Genomic DNA, 20,373 nt, shown 5'->3' on the forward strand with positions numbered 1-20,373 from the left:
AAGTCAGTAAGCGGGGAACCTCCAGCGTTTTGCTTCCCTGGGTGCCTGGAAGATGCAACACTCGCCTCCTTGATGGGGGGGAGGCAGATTCTGTGGCCCTGAAGTTAGGCCTAAACAATTGCGGAGGTCAAAGGACAGCTGAGTGCGGTCAATGAGACACCCTGGGGTGTATTTTGTTACTTAGTAAAAGGAGCAGCATCCTAAAACCCTAAAGGATTCTCTTGAAAATCTGTGTTGTGAAAAGGTTTTATGAGTCTGATGGCAAAAAATGCTGATTTAGCTAAGGAATGCTTTCTTTTGTCTAAATGAAAGGCTAATCCTTACCAAATGTTGGCAGCTATTATAGTGCGGTCAGTGCGGGTCTGAAAGAACAGTTAGAGTAGAAGTGTACTTCGGTATCCCAAATGTTTATCATTTTATTGGTTCTATAACTGAAAACATTCCTGAACTTTCACCTTTTGACCCTAAAATTTATATGTCATAATCGAAAAGTACGAAGTAAAATCCATGAGTTAGGAATTAAAAGACTGCTTCTTAAGGAGCTGTCCTATCCTAGTCACTCTGTGTCTCCTCAAAGATTTGCTTTAGATTATCAGGATTCAGCCTTGTTTAAATTATAACTTTTTAATCTCCTAACACTTACTAATTGGTTGAAAATATGGGGTTTTTTTGCTGCTCTTGAGCAATTTTTGTTGCTCATGTTGTAATGCTTGCAGTGAGTTTTAAAGGATAGTTTTTGAGTAATTAATTCCAATAATTTATTTAGCACTATCTTTCTTCAGATTGACAGATTATTAACGTTTAAACATTTGTCACAGAAACAGATAAGAAATCAATGTCAAGAACCAAGACTTCGTAAGTAACAAGAAAGGAAATGCAATAGCAGCTGTCTTTGCAAGAAAGGTGGTGGGGGAAGGAGCGTGTGTGGCTGAAAAGGTTTAGTGCTTTTTGTTTCCCTTTGGAAAGGGGGGTGGGCATGGGCCACAACCCAAGATCTCAGACTCCTTGGCCCTACTGTCATACACAAACAGTCATTGTCAAATTAGGAAGAAAAAGATATTTGGGAGCCAGTGGTAGCATTTTTATAGTAACTAACATGGTGGTTTCTCATGATCTTTAAAAGAACACTGTAAGAAGAGCGAAGAAGAATAAACTGCATAATTTTCAAGGGGAAAAAAAAAAAAAAGAGCAAAGATGTTGACAAACAGTTTTGTATTTGATTTTTTTCCCTTTTATTTTTGGGAAGAAACTTCACTGTAAATTATGGCTCTCGAAAGAGCTTAATTTTTAAACTCTTTAAAAATGCTATTTACAGATGCTTAGCATTGATTCATGTCAAGGTTAAGGCACCTTTAAACAAATAAAGTTGTGAATGAATAAAGCTACTAAAAAACAAATCAAGATATTTGTATAGCATTCAAGTTGCTACAAAACTGACACATATTCTGAATTTCTTTTGATAACCACATCAAATCATCAGGAAATGATAGCATGTGTGTTTGAGGGGTACACAAGGGAGTGGATAGATTGGGTGGGGATGGAAGGTGAAGCCTTAACTTTGACTTTCTAGGCCTTAGCTTAATTCTTTTGCAGTGAGGCAGTAACAGATGAAGAAAGAATTAGTGATTTATTTATCCATGAGATTGGACTGACTTTTGCCATAGGAACTTGATGGGATGTCTGTTCAGCTTTAAAAATACGGATATCCCATTTTATATATATATCTATATGAAATGAAGAGATATTTAATATCAGCTTTATACTTAAAACATTTTGGGGAGTATATGTGTGAGCTGGAAAACTAACTTTTAAGATCCTATACTTTAGTTAGATAAGATATATAACATGGAAGTACATGTATTATTAAGATTTTTTTTCATCTGCTGTTCTGTAGAGAATGGCTCTGTATCTTATTAAGATATTTCTTTTTTTTTTTTCCTACCCAAAGAAGATTTTAGCTCACAGTAAGTATTTTGCACGTAGTACTTTTCTCTGACTGCTGCAAAAGTAGAATATAAATACTGGGAAGGCTATTTTCTTCATACTGAATGTCAGTATTCACTGGAAGTTTTATATAAGTGCCTTCAAGAGTGCATAGGCCCAGTAAATTTTTTGTATTACCAACTCACTAAACAATAATAGCAACTTTGGGAAGCAAAATTGCCTCTGATAGCATGTTTATGTTGCAGGTAAATTAAGCCCAGCTTATGAACATTCTTAAGACTTTTCATTTTGGGAGAAAAACAAGTAGAGAGCACATCTGATGCCTCCAATAAATAATAATTTTAGTATCACTTTTTCTCCTTCCAGGACATAAAGACCCCATACACAGGTGTCAGAACAAGTAATGAATTGCATCACAGAACAAATATGAGCAATAGAATTACGAAACTCTTCTTCTTCTATTGGGGTGTTAATATGTAATTATTGATTTTTTGCATCTTTTAGGTAAAGATTAACATTTTTCTTTGTCAGATTTAAATGGTGTTATATAAATGCCCAGAAATGGGTACATCCCTCAAACACCTATTGGGATTCCGAAGAGACGCCTCAGTGGCAATTTTCTGTTTAGATATATCCCTTTGAATGACAAAACTGTTCTTTTTAGATACATCCCTTGGATATGATGATGTTAATGTTTTGTTCTGTTGATTACCTGTTTGTGGTAATTTTCATTTTACTGAAAGGCTGGATGTTGCAGAAGGCCTAGCAGTGATGTGCATCTTTGATCTCAAGCAGGACTGCCTCTGGTAATTTCAGAGATGCTTGGCAGAGCTTTGTTTATTTTACAGAAGAATTCATGGTATTCTGGGAAGGGGAGAAAGTAGTCAGCTTTGACACATGATAAACACATGTTTCGGGGAAGGAAAAAGGACTCTACAAAACACAATTTGAAGTTCATTTCCAACAAGATTCTGTGGGAGGCGTTTGTCTTTTTAATAGAAATTCTATCCGTGATATAAACAGTCTTAGCAGGTAGGCTGCAAAAAATGTCCATACAATATTTGACTTAAGATTGTGTGTTTAAGGTGATTGCTATGGTTTTGACCTATGCAAGGTTTTGTGTCTGTTCAATGTTTGCTTTTTTAAGAGAAATGGCTGTGAAAGCAGCTTGCTTTATTATTTGTTTGCCTCTGCATTATTATTAAAAGAGGCTGCAGAAAAAAGATACTACATACGTCTCTCAACCTGTAGACAGCATGGGAGCTTCAGATTAGAAAATAATTGCTTGTTCCTTTTTAAAAACATATACTGAGTTCTGATGAGGAGAAATGAAACCATTTTGACCTATTCAAAAACAGTAGTTTTGGGAAGAGTTGCTCAGGAATGTGCTCTGAGAACTTCTGACAAACATCCTGGCACAGTCTCTCCGCAACGGAAGAGAGGCTCCTTTCCACCTCTGCTGGTTCATTTCCTAAAAGCAAGGATAACACTTTCTTTGGACTTGCCTTGTTTTCAGTCTGGGCATTAGGGAAGAAAAGAGACAAATTTGTTTTAAAAGAGGATTGTAACCAATAACCCATGTATGCATTTTTATACAAATGCTTTAGCGAAGGCAGTTTGATTTCTCAAGACGTTATTTATTAGTCCTTGATTTATTTGTACTTTTTAATCTAGACATCTGTGTTATGGATTTGTTTAATAATGTGAGAGAGAGAAAGCAGCAAAACTTAGTGCTTTTGGCAGGATTCTACATTTTATGGGTGAAGGAGATTTGGGAAACAGAGCTTGTGAGGTTCTTGGCTGCCAATTATCCTGGTTTGTGCCACATCACAGCCATGCTCTGGCTGTGGAGCCCATCTTGTTTTCAAGGTGCTAACCCCAGCAGAAGAGCACTTCTGAGGTGGCTTTCTGGTTGCTTACTTGAGAAACTGCCACACGATGACTGCAGTTCTGCTGGCTTCAAGGGGTAAAAATGAGCTGCTTGCAGCAAAGGAAGGGATGCAGCTTACAAAGTCCTCCTGCAGAGCTTCAGTTTTAGTATTTTACAACTGTCACAAATCAGAACAGGCATGATGTTCCTGAAGAATCAGATTGTCTGTTTGGAATGTTCCAATAGCCAACAAAACCTGTATTGCCATTATGCTTCGTACTGGGATTTCCTTATTTTTATTTTTGGTGTCAGTTAGTACATGTTGTTGGAATTAAGGCTATCTCTGCTAGATGCATAGAAATTATTTTCTATTGCTTGGCAGTAGATGGTGTTCCTGGTTCCTTTATTTAGTAGTTAGCATGTGAGTGGGGAAAAGCTGCCTATGTGAATCTTTAGTAGGCATTGTAGTACCTACACCCTAGAATTCTATGTTGAGATGTTTCAGAACAGATCACGTTTTATGGTACAGAGTACTAGCAATCTAATTTATATATGTGTTTTGCTAATCCACAGTGCAAAGCCCTATTCCATAGTCATACCGAAAACAGTAATACAACACTAAGCAAATGAATATGTACTTACAGGACTAAGGACTTAAGGCAGACCAAGAAAACTGGTATAGAGCATAGGTGCCAAAAAAAAAAAAAAAAAAAGAGTATGAGTTAAGAACAAATTGAGTGAATGTCAAGGTTCAAAACAACATGGATATTAGCAGTTTCACATGGTGATTTTTGTTAGTCCAGTAGTGTTGAAGAGTTGATCACAATCTTAACTGATAAGGCCTTCAGATGATGTTTGGGGGCTATAGGTGAAGCACTCAGCTTCTCACAGTCAGGCCAACTTACCCTAATAGACAGCCATGAAGTCCATTTTTACTAGCAGTGCAAGTTGAAATGCCACCATTAATGCTTCATTTTCTCTCATTGCACATCTCCTTTGAAACACTGGTAGCTTTCTCTTCCACTTTCTCAAAAGCAACCCCTCAGGGGGAAAAACAAAAACAAAAAAAAACCCTAATTCCTGAAACTAAACAGATTAGAAATAGTTATTAATGCTAAAATTCTTGACAAATATGGATTTGTACATTTTTTTTTTTTGTTTTTGTTTTTTTTTTTTTAACTTTTTTACTTGGAAATATATACCAAGACTCTTCACTGAGTTTCTAAGTCATGGAAATTTAAAAAATATATATTAAAGTATATATGTATATCTAAATGGGGTATTATTAGACAGAGTTCCATTGCAATACCCATTAAATCTACATTAAAACTTAAGGTTTAAGTTAGCTAACTGATGTGACTGAGAAGATACATTCCTGTGTTATAGATTAATGTAAAGTATGTTAAAATGTCGTGTCTGCAGTAGTTCTAATTAGTTTGTTTTACTTAGCAATCACTAAATGTATTTTAGCTAGTAGCTTACTATCAGAATATGTTTTGTCAGTGAATGCCTGTATGTCTGTATGCATGAAAACTATGTATATATTTAAAAAAAAACAACAAACAAACAAACAAACAAAACAATGAAAATCTTTAGGCCTGGAAACAGATACCAGTTCTGATTATATGATTTTGGGAACTTATTTGAGATCAGAGAAACATCTCAGTTTTGCTACATCAGGCTATAGTTATTTAAATCATTCTTATGTTAATTTTGTAGATACTACTCATTCTGTAGTTTCATTTGCTGAGGTGGTAGTGGTGGTACCTCAAAGTTTTCAAACATAACTTTTCTGGTTGTGCTAAGACGCAAAGTTTTTGGGAGCCTCAATTCATGTCTGCAACTAATTGCTAAATCAGAATTACACAGCCAAATATGCCTTGATCTTAGAGCTGAGATTAAGCACCATTACTGATTTAGTTGTATTGCACTGGCATTAATAATGTGGTTAATAGCCCTATTGATTTAGGGGAAAGGCCATAAATGGTGAAAACTGAGTAGGAGCGGGCTTGTTTTAAGGAGGCAAGATGAGATTTTCGGAAGTGCTCCTTGGTGATTTCCTTGTGCTGCCTCTGCAATCAGTGTGAGCACATCCTTTGCTTTAAATTGATGAAGTATTTCAACGTTACCAAAAACTAAAAAGGAAAAGCTAGACTTTTATGATGATTTTATTTTTTTCTGAAGGCTTTTCCATTTAAATAAAAGAGGAAAATGTACTCTTTTTGTTGAAGGTACATAGAAATGTTCTTTTCCCTGTGTACATGGTGGAAGATCCCAGTAGCATAAAAGGATTTTCTCCAGCTTTCACAACTTAATTTTAAAAACCTTGGAAAACCTTTACAGTAACTTCTCTGCTAATTTCATAGAATCATTTAATGGACTCAAAGAAGATTTGCAGTCAGAATGGGTTAAATCAAAATAATTAACTTCTGGAAGCTTCTGTTTCATGAAGAACATAAATCTGTGTAAAGCTCGGGTTCCACTGTATAATCTTCTCATTCTCATATGGTTATATGTAAGTAAACTTTTATATTACTGGCAAATTGTTTTTTTATTAATTCTTCCACTCTTTTTTTGCCCTTATGTTCAAATTTGTTGTCTTCTTTCTGCACTCTTCCACAAACGTATATTGAAGAACTTTCCGTGAAACAACAAAGAAAAACACAAATCAATGAGCAAAGAATTAAAATGATTTAAATTATTTATTGTTTACTTATTTAAATTATTATAAACACAAACTACAGTTTGTTTATGGTTTCTAAGTAGGTTTGTTTTTCCACAGTAGTGGAAAATTTCAGAGGAAAATGTTTGGGGAGTTTGCTTGGGGGTGTATGTGTGAACAATTGGAGGGCTGAGGGTGTAAAAGAGGCAGTAAAAGTTTGTGTATGCATGCAAGTGGTGACAGGACACACAGTGTTTATTTGTAGATGAGCATTTGCATGCATAGGAGGTTCTTTGCACATGAAGCTGCATGAGTATTGCAGCCATCAAAAGATGTTCCTTGTTTCAGAGCAGCCTGCTAGATGTCGCTCCATTCATTTTGCAGTCTTTTTACAATACTTACAGTAACTTTTATGTGTTCAAGTAGGCATCCACTGCCTTAAATGCTTATAGCATGTCATTCACAGATACTAGCCCCTCGTGATTATTGTGTATTGTGCAATCACTGTGGGTGAACTTGCTTAAATTAAGTAGTCAAATGTTTTCTTTCATCTGTTTGTTGCATCTGTTTACCGAGGAAATGGCGTCAGAGGTAGCTTGGTAAGCTCAATCTGTAAATCATCTCAAATCTCACAAGAGGAATGTGATCAGCATCCCCAGCCTTCCTCTCTTTGTGGCATGTGAGCTCAGACTACCTGGGATTCGGCGTCTGGTTTCTGAGTTGGAGCGATGGCCTGGAGGAAACTAAATCCAGTCCAAGCTCTGTGTAGTTCAACTCACAAAGACTCGTGTGTGGGAATCTGGCCAAATGGTTTTCAGCTCCAGATGGGGCTAAGGAGGACCCACTGCTGTCAGTTTGACACGGATTGACTCTAACCACACACACTGAACTTTGAAACAGTGCTTGAAAACTTCAGTCTTGCCAAAGATTACGTCTAATGATTCTGGAAAGGCTTTTGCAGAGCATTTGAAAGATGAAGGAAAATGCAGGATGTTGAGCAATAAACTGCTGAGCTCTTAACTTAAAACTACTGAGTGACAATTCTGTAAAACTTGAGCTTAACTTTGAGAGACTTCTGTAGCACAGCACCTCACAATGTATTCTGAGTTTGATTGCAGCTGTAAGCTCCTCTTGATGTGTGCTAATAATATTTAAAAGAATTAGAGATATTCAGAGTTTTAAATAGGTTTCAGGTTTTGTTTCTTGGTTATTTTCCTTTTTTGTCCTCAGTGCTGCATCACTGAGTTTTCTGAGTTCGGGTGCAAAGTTTACCTTTAGCATGTTTATTATTTTGTGAGCTGTGCCTGAAAGAGTATGAGGATGTCTGATGCAGTCAGGCTATAGCAGCCATTTGGGATTTGCTTTCTGTTCTTGTGGAATAGCTTTTTTATCTGCATCTGGTGAAGGAATTTTCCTAATCGCGTGTAATCTAGTTCAGTACTCCAACTGTAGAGAGATACTACTAACTGAGTAAAAAGAAGGAAAGCCCTGTCAGGAAAAGTAAGTGTTCTTGGTCTTTCACATTCTCCACTTGGATGTGGTAGTGGATATAGGATGTTATCAATATTTTCTTCAAAGTAAATGAAAAATTTTAAGAGACCGTAACACCATAAACAGTCAGTATAATCAAATTGTTCATTTTTTCTGGAAGGCTTTGTGAATTGTCTTGTCACTCACCAGATAAAACTGTAAACTCTTTTGCAGTTGAGCTTGAATAACCCCAACACAGACAAAAGCAGAGTGAGAATCTCAGGATCTTGAAAGGACTGTGGGGGTAAAGGGGATCTTACAAAGGCTGTGAGATAAGGTACCTGTTAATGAGAACACTGTCTTGCATTCTTGTATTGGCTCCTATAGTAAGTCTTTCCTACTTGTTGCTATGGTTAATGCTGGTTACACTTCCGATACATATACTTAATACAGATATACTTCTGTCATTGTAGTCTACACTTTTAATTAACAAATATCTTTGTTACTAGTGTTGTTAGCTGTCATCCTTTCTGCTTGTATGCATGTTTGTGATAGATCCTAATGATGCCTTCGTGGAAAAACTATGACTCCCAGAACATCAGTTAAGGCTGATGTAAATAACAGAAAATGCTCAATGTACCTGAAGCAATCAGCTCCCAAATGATTTTACAGTATAAGTAGATGCCTGCTTTCCCTTTGCCTAAGATGACCCTTCAAGATACAGAAGCTTTGTGGGGCCTGACAGTACCTTTGTCAAGGAGCTTGTTTTCCTTTCCTTTGAAGAGAAACTTTTCTGTGGGGTTAGGCCAGATCAAAAGTCAGATTATGTGTTTTGGAGAATACAATTACATCATTAGGTTAAACACAAAGTAAGGACTTGATAGAGCTGACTTAATGGAGGGTGTTTGCATCAGATTCATCATTCGCTATCAGGTAATTGTGAAATTGCTTTAAGCCATAACAACAACAGTCACCCCCTCCCTCATCCTCCAGTTCAGTTCCTCTCCTTTAAAGTCTCTGGGGTCATGACCCACCTGGAGGCCAGATATGTGCTATCTGGTGTACTGAATGATCTGATTATATTTTTACTCGTAAAGCCTTCAGCTCACTGTGTAGATCTGCTCCAGAGAATTGCTGGGTAATGGTCTACTTTCCAAAAAAGTTCTTTTTTTTTTTTTAGTGTGTGGGAGGGGTATGTGCAGGACCAGAGTGATGTATTTTTCTGATTGGAATAAGTTTGTGATGTTGCAGTGCTCAGACACTGCCAGTCTGCTGGAGCTGTAAAGAAGCTAGGCCCTGCTTCTTCCAGAACATGCAGTGTCCTATTTGTGCGTAGATCTCTTGACAGTACAGAACTAGATTACTTGCTTGAATTAATACGACTCTATTGCAAATTCAGCCTCTGTGGTTGAAAGAAGCATTCAGATTTGCCTGTGTCCTTTACTGCAGTGCTAAAATTGTCTTTGTAATCTTTAGTTACTTCCAATTCTGTCTGCCTTTATGGAGTCACCTGTCAGTCCTAGTATTGTTTTCTACAGTGAACATCTATAGTTAATTTCCAACCAAAACTTGCAGCATTAGTACCCCAATTCGGACTGCAGAGTAGCTCTCTAACTCCAGCAAATGCTCCTTAATCCTCCGGCTCAGTGTTGGCTACTGCAAAGAAGGCGTGAAATAGTCTCAGTAAATCAGCTTTGAAGCAGCACAGCAGTAGTGGAGATGCTCAGGATGTGTAGGGTAGGAGTCATGATGACTTAGTGTCAGGATCTTTACAGAGAAGCACCCTCAGAGTGATAGAGGTGGGAGGTGCAGGTCATCTGAATGTCAGGAAGTTCTCTTCTTAGGTTTTGCTGCAAATTTCATTTTGAAGTTGTTCCATTTTAATTGTCTTGTGTCTCTCAGTAGTGTTTTCAGGGCATGGACTAAAAATTGCCTGCCTAGAGTGGCAAAGTTGGTGAAATAGAAGGGATGTCTGAACCTTCTTCCTTGGCGGAGTAATGAGAAAGTGTAGAGGAAAATCTTACTACACATAATAACGCTCTGTTATTATATACAGTTTGAAACAGCTAAGGATAGACTGGGCTACAGACTTCTGCTGAGATTTTGAAACAAAAGGCAATTTCTATATCATGGTATCCAGTGGTGTGAATTAATAAGGCTAAAATCTGGGAATTTAATCAGGTCTGTGCTAAACTAGCTACAGTTGGGGGCACATATTTCTTTCCATGCACAACAGATTAAACCTCTTGTACATTAGAGACCTCTGAGTGTGCTCAAATAGTCCAATTTTGACTGGTTTTTTTAAATTTTTTTTAAACCAATGTGGAAATATAGGGTAAACATATTATTTGGAAAACTTCTTTAATAATGATCATTAATTCATGTTAAATCACTAGTTTTGGTCAAATTTTAATGCAGAGACAGCAGGTACATTGTTCTAATGACAGAAATACTTTCTGCTCCTTTTTCTCTCCCTTCCAATTCCACCTCTTTATTTTTCCCCCAGGCTGCTGCATCCTCGGAGCCCCTTCACAGACACACTTAAAGCAGACAGTGCTGTGCTGCAGCTCCGCCACTGCTGCAGCGTGCTGACTGCAAGCCCCCTACCATTGACAAAGTCAGGAGGAAAATGAAATGCTTCCTAATTGCACCAAGCACTCAGGGTAGATTCAAAAACAGAAACACAAAGGCAGCACTGCCCTGAATCAGTGCCCTTGGCTTTCGGTCGGCTGGATCAGAAGAGTGGATGGGTGAGCTGCGTGCTGTGGCAAGGCCTCTCCAGCCTTCTCCCTTGCAGAGGAAGCCTACTTCTCCTCCTGCCCCTCCTCTCCCCGGCTCCCTTGAACTCGCTGTGAGGCCCAGCTGCCCTAATGGCCTGGGGCAGTGTTAGGACATCAGCTGCCCAGCTCTGGCTTGCTGGCACTGGGCTCCCTGGGGCCTGGCTTCCCCTGCTGCAGCCAGGCCTGTGCCTTGCTGCTGCTCCCTCCACCCCCTTCCTTCCCACCAGTGCCTCACCCTTCTCCCTCCGAGTCTTGAGAGGAGCCTTCCTCTTGCTCCATTGCTCCATTCTGTGGCTTGAGGAGACCAATTCCTGAGCCTCCCTCTACTGGATGTTTCCAAGGGCCTTCTGATCTTGCTGTGTTTTCTCACATCAAGCTGGAACGGTACTCCAGTAATGTTAACCCACCATTTCAAATTAATCCATGACAGTTGTCCTCCACAAGCAGGTCTCTCTGCATAGATCCCATGAAGAAAAATTAAATTAAAAAAATACACTTTTGCCTTCAAGCATATGGCATTTTATTAATATTTTTCTCTCAAAAAAAGGCATAAACAATATACATCACATAGATTATGGAGAAAACAGAGTATGAAGTGACTTCAGATAGACAGTGCCCTGTGGGAAGTGGAAATTTTTTTTATAATTAAATGCTGATTCGCTTTTATTATGGTACTGTATGTTTATACACACTCCCTGATGTTTTTCGAATTTAATGAAAGCTTAGGAAAAAAAATTATCTTTGTATTGTCTTCATTTTGGGTAAGGAAATGCCTCAGATTTGTTAGAAGGTTCAGGTTGAATATTAAGAGAAATTTATTCTCAGAAAGAGCAGCATGGTGGAGATGGGCTGATGGATGGACTAGGTGATCTTAGTGGTCTTTCCAGCCTTAATGACTCTATATGGAATTTTTTACCCAGAATAGTACAAAGTTTGAACAGCTAACTATGCCTCTCATCCATCTGAGGTGAGTAATTAGATAAACTTCATCCCTGAGTCAGAAATATTTTTCTATGCTGGGAGCTCTGAAACACTAATGTAAGCAGCTATCATCGTTGTTGAAAAACCTTGAGCAACCCAGTAATCAACCAGGAATAGAATTGTAGATTTTCTAAATGCCTACTTCTCTTCTTGGCTAAGATCTTATTCTGGTCATGGGACTAGGTGACATGTAGTGAAGGAAGTTACAAAGACAATATTATAAGTGTTTGTCCTTTCTACTATTGATTTAACAGAGGAAAAGTAACCTTTGTTGAAATAAAATTTTCTGAAAATGCAGTCTTGTATTTTGAACAGCAGAAAATGTTACATCTTAATTTTTTTTGAGTAAATGTTACATAGCATGAAGACCCAGCAAAGTGGAAAAATTCATTTTCATTGAGTCTGCCCTAGCTAGTTGTAAACCTTTCCATGACCATCCTGTTACTAGATGTTTACTGATTCCTAACGCTGAGGGAACAAATATAAGTGGCTGTGGGGTGAATAATGTTGCCCAAGAAGAAGTGATGATCACAAGGTCTATTTGTGCTTAGTATTTCATAAAGTTCATAAATTAATCATCGTTATAAACATGAATGTGTTAACTGTAAAAATAGACAATTTAGAAGGTCATTAACAGTATAGCAATGTAAAGCATAATTTAAAATAAAAACTGCACAGCATTTGCAAAGGACTCTTAAAGAGAGCTGACTTCCACACAATTTCAGTTAATGTTAGCAAAAACAAAATTTCTAGTTACTGGATGTCTATATAAGATTTTTTTTTTTTTTTTTCCAAATGATGGCATACTCCCAAGTTAAATAATGTTAAAGTAGTTCAATAACTAGTGATGAAGACAGACTTGACATTTTTCAGTTTTCTGTGTTGTATTCATTTCTCTAGTCTATTTTGAAAATCTTAAAAATGACAATAATAATGATTTTCTCTTCTTCCTCTCCTCCTCCCAACCCCCAACAAAACTCTACACCAGAGGGGTTCTTGAGTTTTCTGAGAAGGAAATGTATGCGCAAAACACAAAGCAGTTGTGCTAAACTGTAATTGTAACAAGAGTATGCGTGGGGTACAAAATACTTAGAAACGTAGTGCTAGTTAGAGCACAATATTATTACTAACTTGATGTCTCTGCCAACGTCTGTCATGGTGGATATTAAAAAGACTTCATCTGACATTTGTAAAAGATCTGTGTATGCAGCTTCCCTTGTGTTTATCAACCATTTTCTTTGCATTTTTAGATCATGGGGAATTCATACGCAGGACAACTAAAATCTGCTCGTTTTGAAGAAGCTCTTCATAACTCCATAGAGGCTTCTCTGAGATGCAGTAGCGTTGTCCCACGGCCAATCTTCTCACAGCTGTACCTGGATCCTGACCAGCCGCCTTTCTTGCCGGAAGGTAACCATGAAAGTATGGCACATTTCAATTGTTGTTTTTCTGAGAAAAGGGTGGGATGCATTTCATTAAATAATTAAAAGCTGTACTGCTGCTCATTGTGTGACACAAAATCTGAATTTCAGGCCTTGTTGAGGAGGGAGAATAGTATACTGTTGTTTTAAAAGGGAGTAGTCACAAATACTGATGAAATCTTTATTTTCTATTTTATTCTTGCTCAGATGTGAAGCCAAAGGTGGAAGAGTTGGATAAAGAGTTAGTACATCGCTATGCACAAAATGGAAATTTGGACTTCTCTAGTAACCAAACTGTTAATGAAATGGAAGATGAAGAGGAGGATGAAGACATGTCAGATTCAAGCAGTCCACCAATCCCGTATTCACAAAAACCTGCCCCGGAAGGGTCTTGCACTACTGATGGTTGGTGTACTTTCTTTTACTGTGAGATCTTTAAAAGCAGTTCTCAGTAAAATGCATTATCTCTGAACTTAGAAACACTTGAGCAAGGAGGTCTTGAATTAACTGTTGATAGTCAAAGCCTTAGATCTAAGATGGCATAGAGTAAGAGGACTTTTTTTTTTTAGTATATAAAATGAAATGTGTTACTTGAAAACAGTTCCTAAGATTCACCATGGCACTTCCATGGTTAGTTTCTGGAAGTCCCTTATTTTCTTTACTAATCACTGATTTACTGTCCTCAAAGAAGTTTCTTGAGTCAACACTGATATGGCTGGTTCCCAGTCTATCCCTAAAACCTTAGCAGAGTGCTTAGACACTAAGGTGTATCCGAAACTTTGGCAACGCTGGATTTTGTTGCTTCCATGGGCAGAAAGAAGAGTTGGAGGGAGAACGTGGGGAAGAAACTTACTGTTTGTTCTGCTACTAGGAGGATAAGAGGGACGTTAGTGGAACCTTGTCTGTTTTCTCTTCCCCACCTGCCCGCTTGTTATTGGTTGCTTACCTTGAGCAATCCTGATTGAATCCTTGAGTGATCAAAATTGCTGACAGTACTATTTTTTTTTCTTTTAAACTTGTGAATGAAACGGATGGATCATTATGAATATACCTGTTGGACTTTTCTTTTACTTTATTCTTTCTGAATGTAGTTCATTTAAGCATTTACCCTCCATGACAGTGTATCTCCAGTTCCCTTTAATACAAATAATAGAAAGACTGACCGCTATGGGAAATTCTTTGCTTACCAGACAAGAGCTGAAATGGCATCCAAATATATTAAAGATTAAACACTAAGAAGGAAGAAGAGAAGGTCATGCCAGCAGGACACTGCAGCTGAAAGTGGGATGAGAGAGGCAATTGAAATGAGCAACGAGGCTGGTGAGGTATCTGGCGCACAGGCTTTATGAGGAATGGTTGAGGGAATAAGGATTGTTCACTCTGAAGAAGAAGAGGCTCATGGGAGACCTCATCTCTCTGTACAGCTTCCTGAAAGGAGGTTGTGACCAGGTGAGGATTGGCTTCTTCGCCTGTGTAACTAGCAATAGAACTAGAGGGAGTGGCCTCAAGTTGCACCAAGGGAAGTTCAGGTTGAATATTAGAAAAAGTTTTTTCCTGGTTGCTCAGGGAGGTGATTGAGTCACTGTCTGTGGTGGTGTTCAAGAAACGTTTAGATGTTTTTCTAAGGGGCATGGTTTAGTGGGGAAATACTTAGTGGTAGGTGGATGGTTGGCCTAGATGATCTTAGAGGTCTTCTCCAACCTTGGTGATTCTACGATCTACATAAAATGCAAATTGTTCCATGTTTATCAATGCTGCCTCTGCTCAGGACTGCTTCATTGCTGCCTGACATGGCACAGCAAGGGGATGCTCAGTGACAAGTGCTCCCTGCATTGCAGTGTGGTTGCATATTGCTTATCACAAGGTTATGTCTAGTGACGCTATAGTTACATAGTGTCTGTAACTATATGCTCATGTATTCATGTAGTATTGTTGGCTTTAGTACGTTCTGGAAGACCTTACATAGACAATTCTCTGTTTTGATTTTTATTTAAAAGTCATCTATGATCATCATACATTAGAAGAAAGTTTCCCAACATTCTCCCAGATTTTAGGATTGTTCGTTACCCTTTATCAACTTAGCTGTTTTGAATTTACAAAATCTGTCTCTCTTCAGTGTTTTCAGTATTTAAGAGTATATTCCTTTTGTGTCTGGAAAATGAAAGGGAAAAATATGTATTTAAGATTACTGATGATCTGTAAGAACAGTTTTATTTGTCTTTAAACCCCCAGATTTGTTTAAAACATTCACTCTGCTAGTTGTATCTCAGTGAGATATTAATTGTATAGCTCATCTTTCTTTTCATGAATATGCCCTTCCAGAGACTTAAGACACAATTGCTGCCATTGTTTACATTCCTTATCTTAGTTATTTAATTAGAAAGATAAATAATGTTAGGTAAATGTTAAAGAATACTGGTAGACTAATTGAAGTCACTGTGGCTGTTTGGATGCTTTAAACTGAGCCTATGCTTCATTGCTAATCCAAGAGCAAAACCTTGGTACCAGAACCCACAGTTCGTAGTTCCTCTTGCTGTAAAACCCATCTCCCACGTTTTAGCACCGATGGACTGAAATCTTTCTCCCTTTTAAGGTATTTGTACTGTTTGCTTTTCCTGAATTCAGGATCTATATTGTTGTCATTAGATAATTTTCTGTGATGACCTGTACTTTTACTCAGATGGCTGAGTTGTCAGTCACATGCATGCAGAAAGCACTCATTGCCTTTCTTCATGGGTAAAAACAAGTGCTTTGCGAATGACAGCTTGTTGGATGCTCCTTCGCGGCTGGCCGTAATGTTACATCCCTTAACTTTCCTGTTAGCCTTTGGAAAGAGCAACTGCATTTATATAGTAAGGGCTTTACTTTATAAAAGTAAGGGCTTTGCAATCATGAATAATAGAGTTTGGAGGATTAACTTACTGTAATTTCCACGAAAATAAGATTTTAAGAAAAAAAAACTGTTTTCAGAGAGGTATCTCAAATGCAACAAAATAATACAGGAAACTGCTCTTAACAATTTCTTTGCTGCTGCTTTAAAACGGACGGTTTCTAAGTTGTAGAATAGCATTTTATGCAAAACGTGGGAAGCACAATAGTAGCACCTTTCTTTTGTTAGAAAACCCTCAGTTTACTTGTTGCTTAAAGAAGGGCCGAAGCAGTTTCTGAGGCAATTAGGTAAGCAGGTACTTAACGCCTGATCAGTTACTGTGAAGTTACAATAGCAAGTGACAGTGACTGGTAATTCATATGTAATTCTTGGAAGCTAATTTCTTATGCAAATACCTCATTTATTGCAGTTCAACTAGGGGCTGGTAGCCCACACTGAAACTGCTTCTTCCTATCGGTGAGGAAAGGGAAGATGTATAAAAACTTAAATGTGAAGGAAATTCCAGGGCTTCTGGGTGTCAGCAGTTGAGCAGATACATTTTCATTTTCAAAATTAACGCTGAATTAACCTAAACAAAGTGATGTTGAGAATGTAAATATGCTACTTAGAAGCAAAACCTAATGAATTTTCTTTCAAAGAAATGCAGATAATGTCTGTAAAAGCCATTCACTATTCTTTCTGTGACTGCTCTTGATATTTGCAAATCCCCAATCAGAATACAAATGCCTGTTCTTTATTTAAACAAAGCTGAGATCCTGTGGGAAGATTAGGTTTTATTATTTTTTTTTAACGGAGCAGCTCAGCTGTGTGCTCTTGCTTTTTATGATTGCACGGTGATAAACAATTTCATAAAGAGAAGCTGATTTATTTCAGTGGCTCAGAGGTTTTGTCGTTGTCTTAGTCGTGTTAGGGTTGCTCAGCATAAAAAAAATTAGGTATTAACTCAGTTATAAATGAGTTATAAATCTCAGCCATGAGACGGAAATAGATTTTGCATGGTCAAAATCTTATACGCGTGCAACACAATTTGTATTTGTGCAGAGAGATCCTGTGTTGTCTTTCCCAATATGGAAACGCGTATCTCTAGTAGGTAATTAAATATCAATGCATAATCAATGCAAAACAGAGGGGAAAAGAGTTTGGGTTTCTGTGTTGCTTGCTGGCTAGAAAAATGTACTTTCATAGTTCAAACGTAGCAGACAAAGTGGTTAATCCTTCCTTCATCTCCCTGTAGTCAATTACCTGTTTCCAAATAACTATTTCTTGCATGGAATTTTCTCAGTTAGTTTAAAAAGCTGCTGAAACTAAGTGATTTACAGTCCCAAAAACCAAGGGGAAGGATGGGGTCTTGAGCAAATACCATCTTTGAAGGAAAATTCAAGATTTTACTGCACAGCAGCAGCTTTACATTCTCTGAATATCTCCTGCTTTAAGCGAACACCAGCTGTGCTGTATCTGGCCAAACTGCCAGCTTTTCCTCGCTGGTGCTGTGGCACCGGGTGAACCAGAGCCCCTGGAGGTGTGAGGCTCCCTGTGCTGCCCCCTATCGCTGCCTGTCTCTAGGGATGGCTTGTCCCTGCGGCAAGGGGAGCCGGGGGTACTGCGTTCAGTATCGGTGCTGTCAATCTGCTTCCCAGGAAAACGCGGTTGATGCAATTGCCTGGATGTCCTGCTGCCCTCCTGTCAGGGGAATGGTAGCTGCTTTCAGCCACTTCGGGCTGAAATGTAGAGAGCTTAGTATCAGCAAGATCTGTAAAGTTCAGGAGCTTGTCAGGTGACATTGGAGCCCCCAAACTAGCGTCCCCTGGGGCAGAAAGGTAATTATACCTCTCCTTTCACACAGCCCAAACATTACGGAGGCATGTGCTGGCCAGCTGATCTACACATGCATACCTCTGATGCAGAGATGTCGCCAGAAAAAGATGCAGGAGGAGATTGCACAGGGTGGAAGAAGAAGATTGTGGAAGGGATCTCAGAGAGCTTTGGATAGAGGAAGAGATGATACAGGGGCAAATGTTACATATTATTTGCAAGTGGTGCAGGAGTTTATGTAGAGTACTGGTGCAATGCTTCGTCTCACTGGGGCATCCAAACCTTCAAGCATCCAGAAAAGCTCAGATTTTCATGTATGATATGGAATCATCAAATGGCTTGGGTTGGAAGGGACCTCAAAGGGACCACCCAGCAGCCCAGGGCTCCATCCAACTTGGCCTTGAGCGCCTTCAGGGATGGGGCACCACAGCTTACATGGGCAGCTGTGCCAGTGCCTCACCAACCTCTTAGTAAAGAATTTGCTCCTAACATCTGCTCTAAACTCTACTCTCTTTCAATTTAAAACTGTTACCTTTTCTACTATCTCTGTATTCAGCCATCTGAATGTTGCATGTTGGAAACCAAGTCCATAGTGAAATGTGTTGACAGTCAGAATCCTGCTTTCTCTGGTGTCCCAGTATTGCCATTGCCAACAGTTCATTCAATAGCCTCTTTCTAGACATTGCTTGTGCTTCTGGGCATTTCTTGAAAAAATAGTTCTTTGAAGAGACAGGTTTAAATCTGCCTTGGAATCTTATCACATTTGCTGTTTCATAATCCTTATCTACAGATTTCCTGTTTGCCAACATTGTCAACAGTGGGTAATTTTTCTATTTTAAATCTAGATGTACAGTGGCATTTTCTAAGTATGTCAGATACTCAGATTGCACCGAATGCACAAAATATTTCAGATCTATTTTGAAAATTCTGTGCATAATATCCAAATGACATAAACATTTGAGTAACAAGAATCTGCTCTGAATGTAAGGGAGTTTTCATTCACATATTTGTCTGCAGCTGTTTCTTCACAAATTACACTAAAAAGTCTGGATAATTCTTACCTGGCCACCTAGCGTTCCATTTGATTAGGATTAATCCTAATGTTTTTAAGGAATACACCTTTAAAAGAGCTTTACTTATTTTAATCCAACTTCGTCTAATTATAAAATAAGTTGTTTTTCTTTAAACAGGGAATTTCAATGTTTTTCCCCTAAAATGTAGGCTCCTTCTCATTGGTAAGCAATCATTAAAATTCATTGATTTCTAACAAATAAAAAACTTCAGGCATTTAATTTTAATTAATTGGTTGGAAGAAGGAATGTAAGAGGGCGAATCTGGACTAGCTCTCAGTTTGAATGAGCTGTTGCTTCAACTGAGCTAATTGAATTACTGCAGAAAATATTCAGCCAAGAACTGGCTCAGCAGACTGTGGGTGTAAGGCGCAGGACTGAGCGTGTATTGTACCACATTTTCAGCAAGTTGCTGCTTGCCAGGGAGTTCAACAGCTGACTATAGGCATTCCACTTCACACATGATCTTTGCCAGGTAAAGGTGTGAGATAAAAACAAACAAAAAACAACATCAGGTTTCACTATCCTTGCTGAAGTTTTAAGCCGTGTGGGAGCATAGTACGTGAGAGTACAGCCAAGTTAATAATACTCAAGGTGGCTGTGGGTTAAGCTACAAATTGTTTCTTGATACTTATAATCTTTCTCTAGTGGTTTGGTTTTTGTTTCTCATTTCTCTACTAGCTATAGAGTGATTGAAAAATATTTTAAATCTAATTAATACCGATTAGTAGGTTAAGTGTTAGTAGGTATTTCAGTAATTCCAAATTAAGTTTGACATGTTTTTAATGATAATGTGAAAACAGAACATGTTACGGTGATACTTTAGGTAGAAATATGCATGTATCTGTATGAACCAATATGTTGTTTATGCTACCATATTTCTGTGGTTGTAGCAAAAGAGAGGTAGTCAGTGGATGACTGTGTAATGTCTTTGGACATTAGAATCTTGATCTTAGTAAAAGTTGGTGGTGTTTCCACTGACTTCTGCCTAGGGGAGATCAGGAAGTCCCATGTGATGGTAATCCTTGCCCACAGAGGAAACCACATAACTGTTGCTTTCTCTCACACCTGTCACTATTGCATTTGATAGTGGAAATAACTAAAGAAAAAGGTTTTGTGTGATTGTGATCCTTCAGGTTCAGTACTGAACTTAATGGAAGAGTCCTTAAAAGTTGTTGGGAGCTTAATTAAGTTACAAAAATCTAACTTTGGAATTGGCTTTCTTTTGAATAAAATATTGGTCCAGGTAGACCTTCGGAGGTCCCTAAATTGTTCTGCAATGTTAAAAACCACAAAGCCATCTCATGTAGCCTTTTAAAAAATCCTGAGCATGGCTGCCTAGTAGGTGGCTGCCAAGCCCATCATGAGTCCTAAGCTCCCAAGGATGCTGCTGGGATGTTCAACCACAGATCTGGGCTGCTTTGTGGTGTGTCCCAGCCTGCCATTTCCAAGTTGCTCACTCCAGTTCCCCTT

General features: G+C 38.3%; 1 protein-coding gene across 14 annotated transcripts in view; it reads left to right on the top strand.

The window, feature by feature from the left end:
- GREB1L (GREB1 like retinoic acid receptor coactivator) overlaps nucleotides 1-20,373 on the top strand; it is a 127,858-nt gene that overhangs the window by 56,311 nt on the left and 51,174 nt on the right. For 11 of the 14 annotated variants that reach the window (XM_052704537.1, XM_052704543.1, XM_052704538.1 and 8 more), the window contains 2 exons: nucleotides 12,958-13,129; nucleotides 13,336-13,533. In XM_052704537.1, the coding sequence (XP_052560497.1) occupies nucleotides 12,961-13,129; nucleotides 13,336-13,533 (367 nt within the window). In that variant the 5' untranslated portion in view covers nucleotides 12,958-12,960. The remainder of the gene's footprint in view (nucleotides 1-12,957; nucleotides 13,130-13,335; nucleotides 13,534-20,373) is intronic. The other 3 variants (XM_052704545.1, XM_052704549.1, XM_052704550.1) reach the window with 1 other exon arrangement.

The sequence above is a fragment of the Tympanuchus pallidicinctus genome, unplaced genomic scaffold, assembly GCF_026119805.1.
Source record: "Tympanuchus pallidicinctus isolate F22 unplaced genomic scaffold, pur_lepc_1.0 scaffold5, whole genome shotgun sequence".
In the NCBI taxonomy this organism is placed as follows: domain Eukaryota; kingdom Metazoa; phylum Chordata; class Aves; order Galliformes; family Phasianidae; genus Tympanuchus; species Tympanuchus pallidicinctus.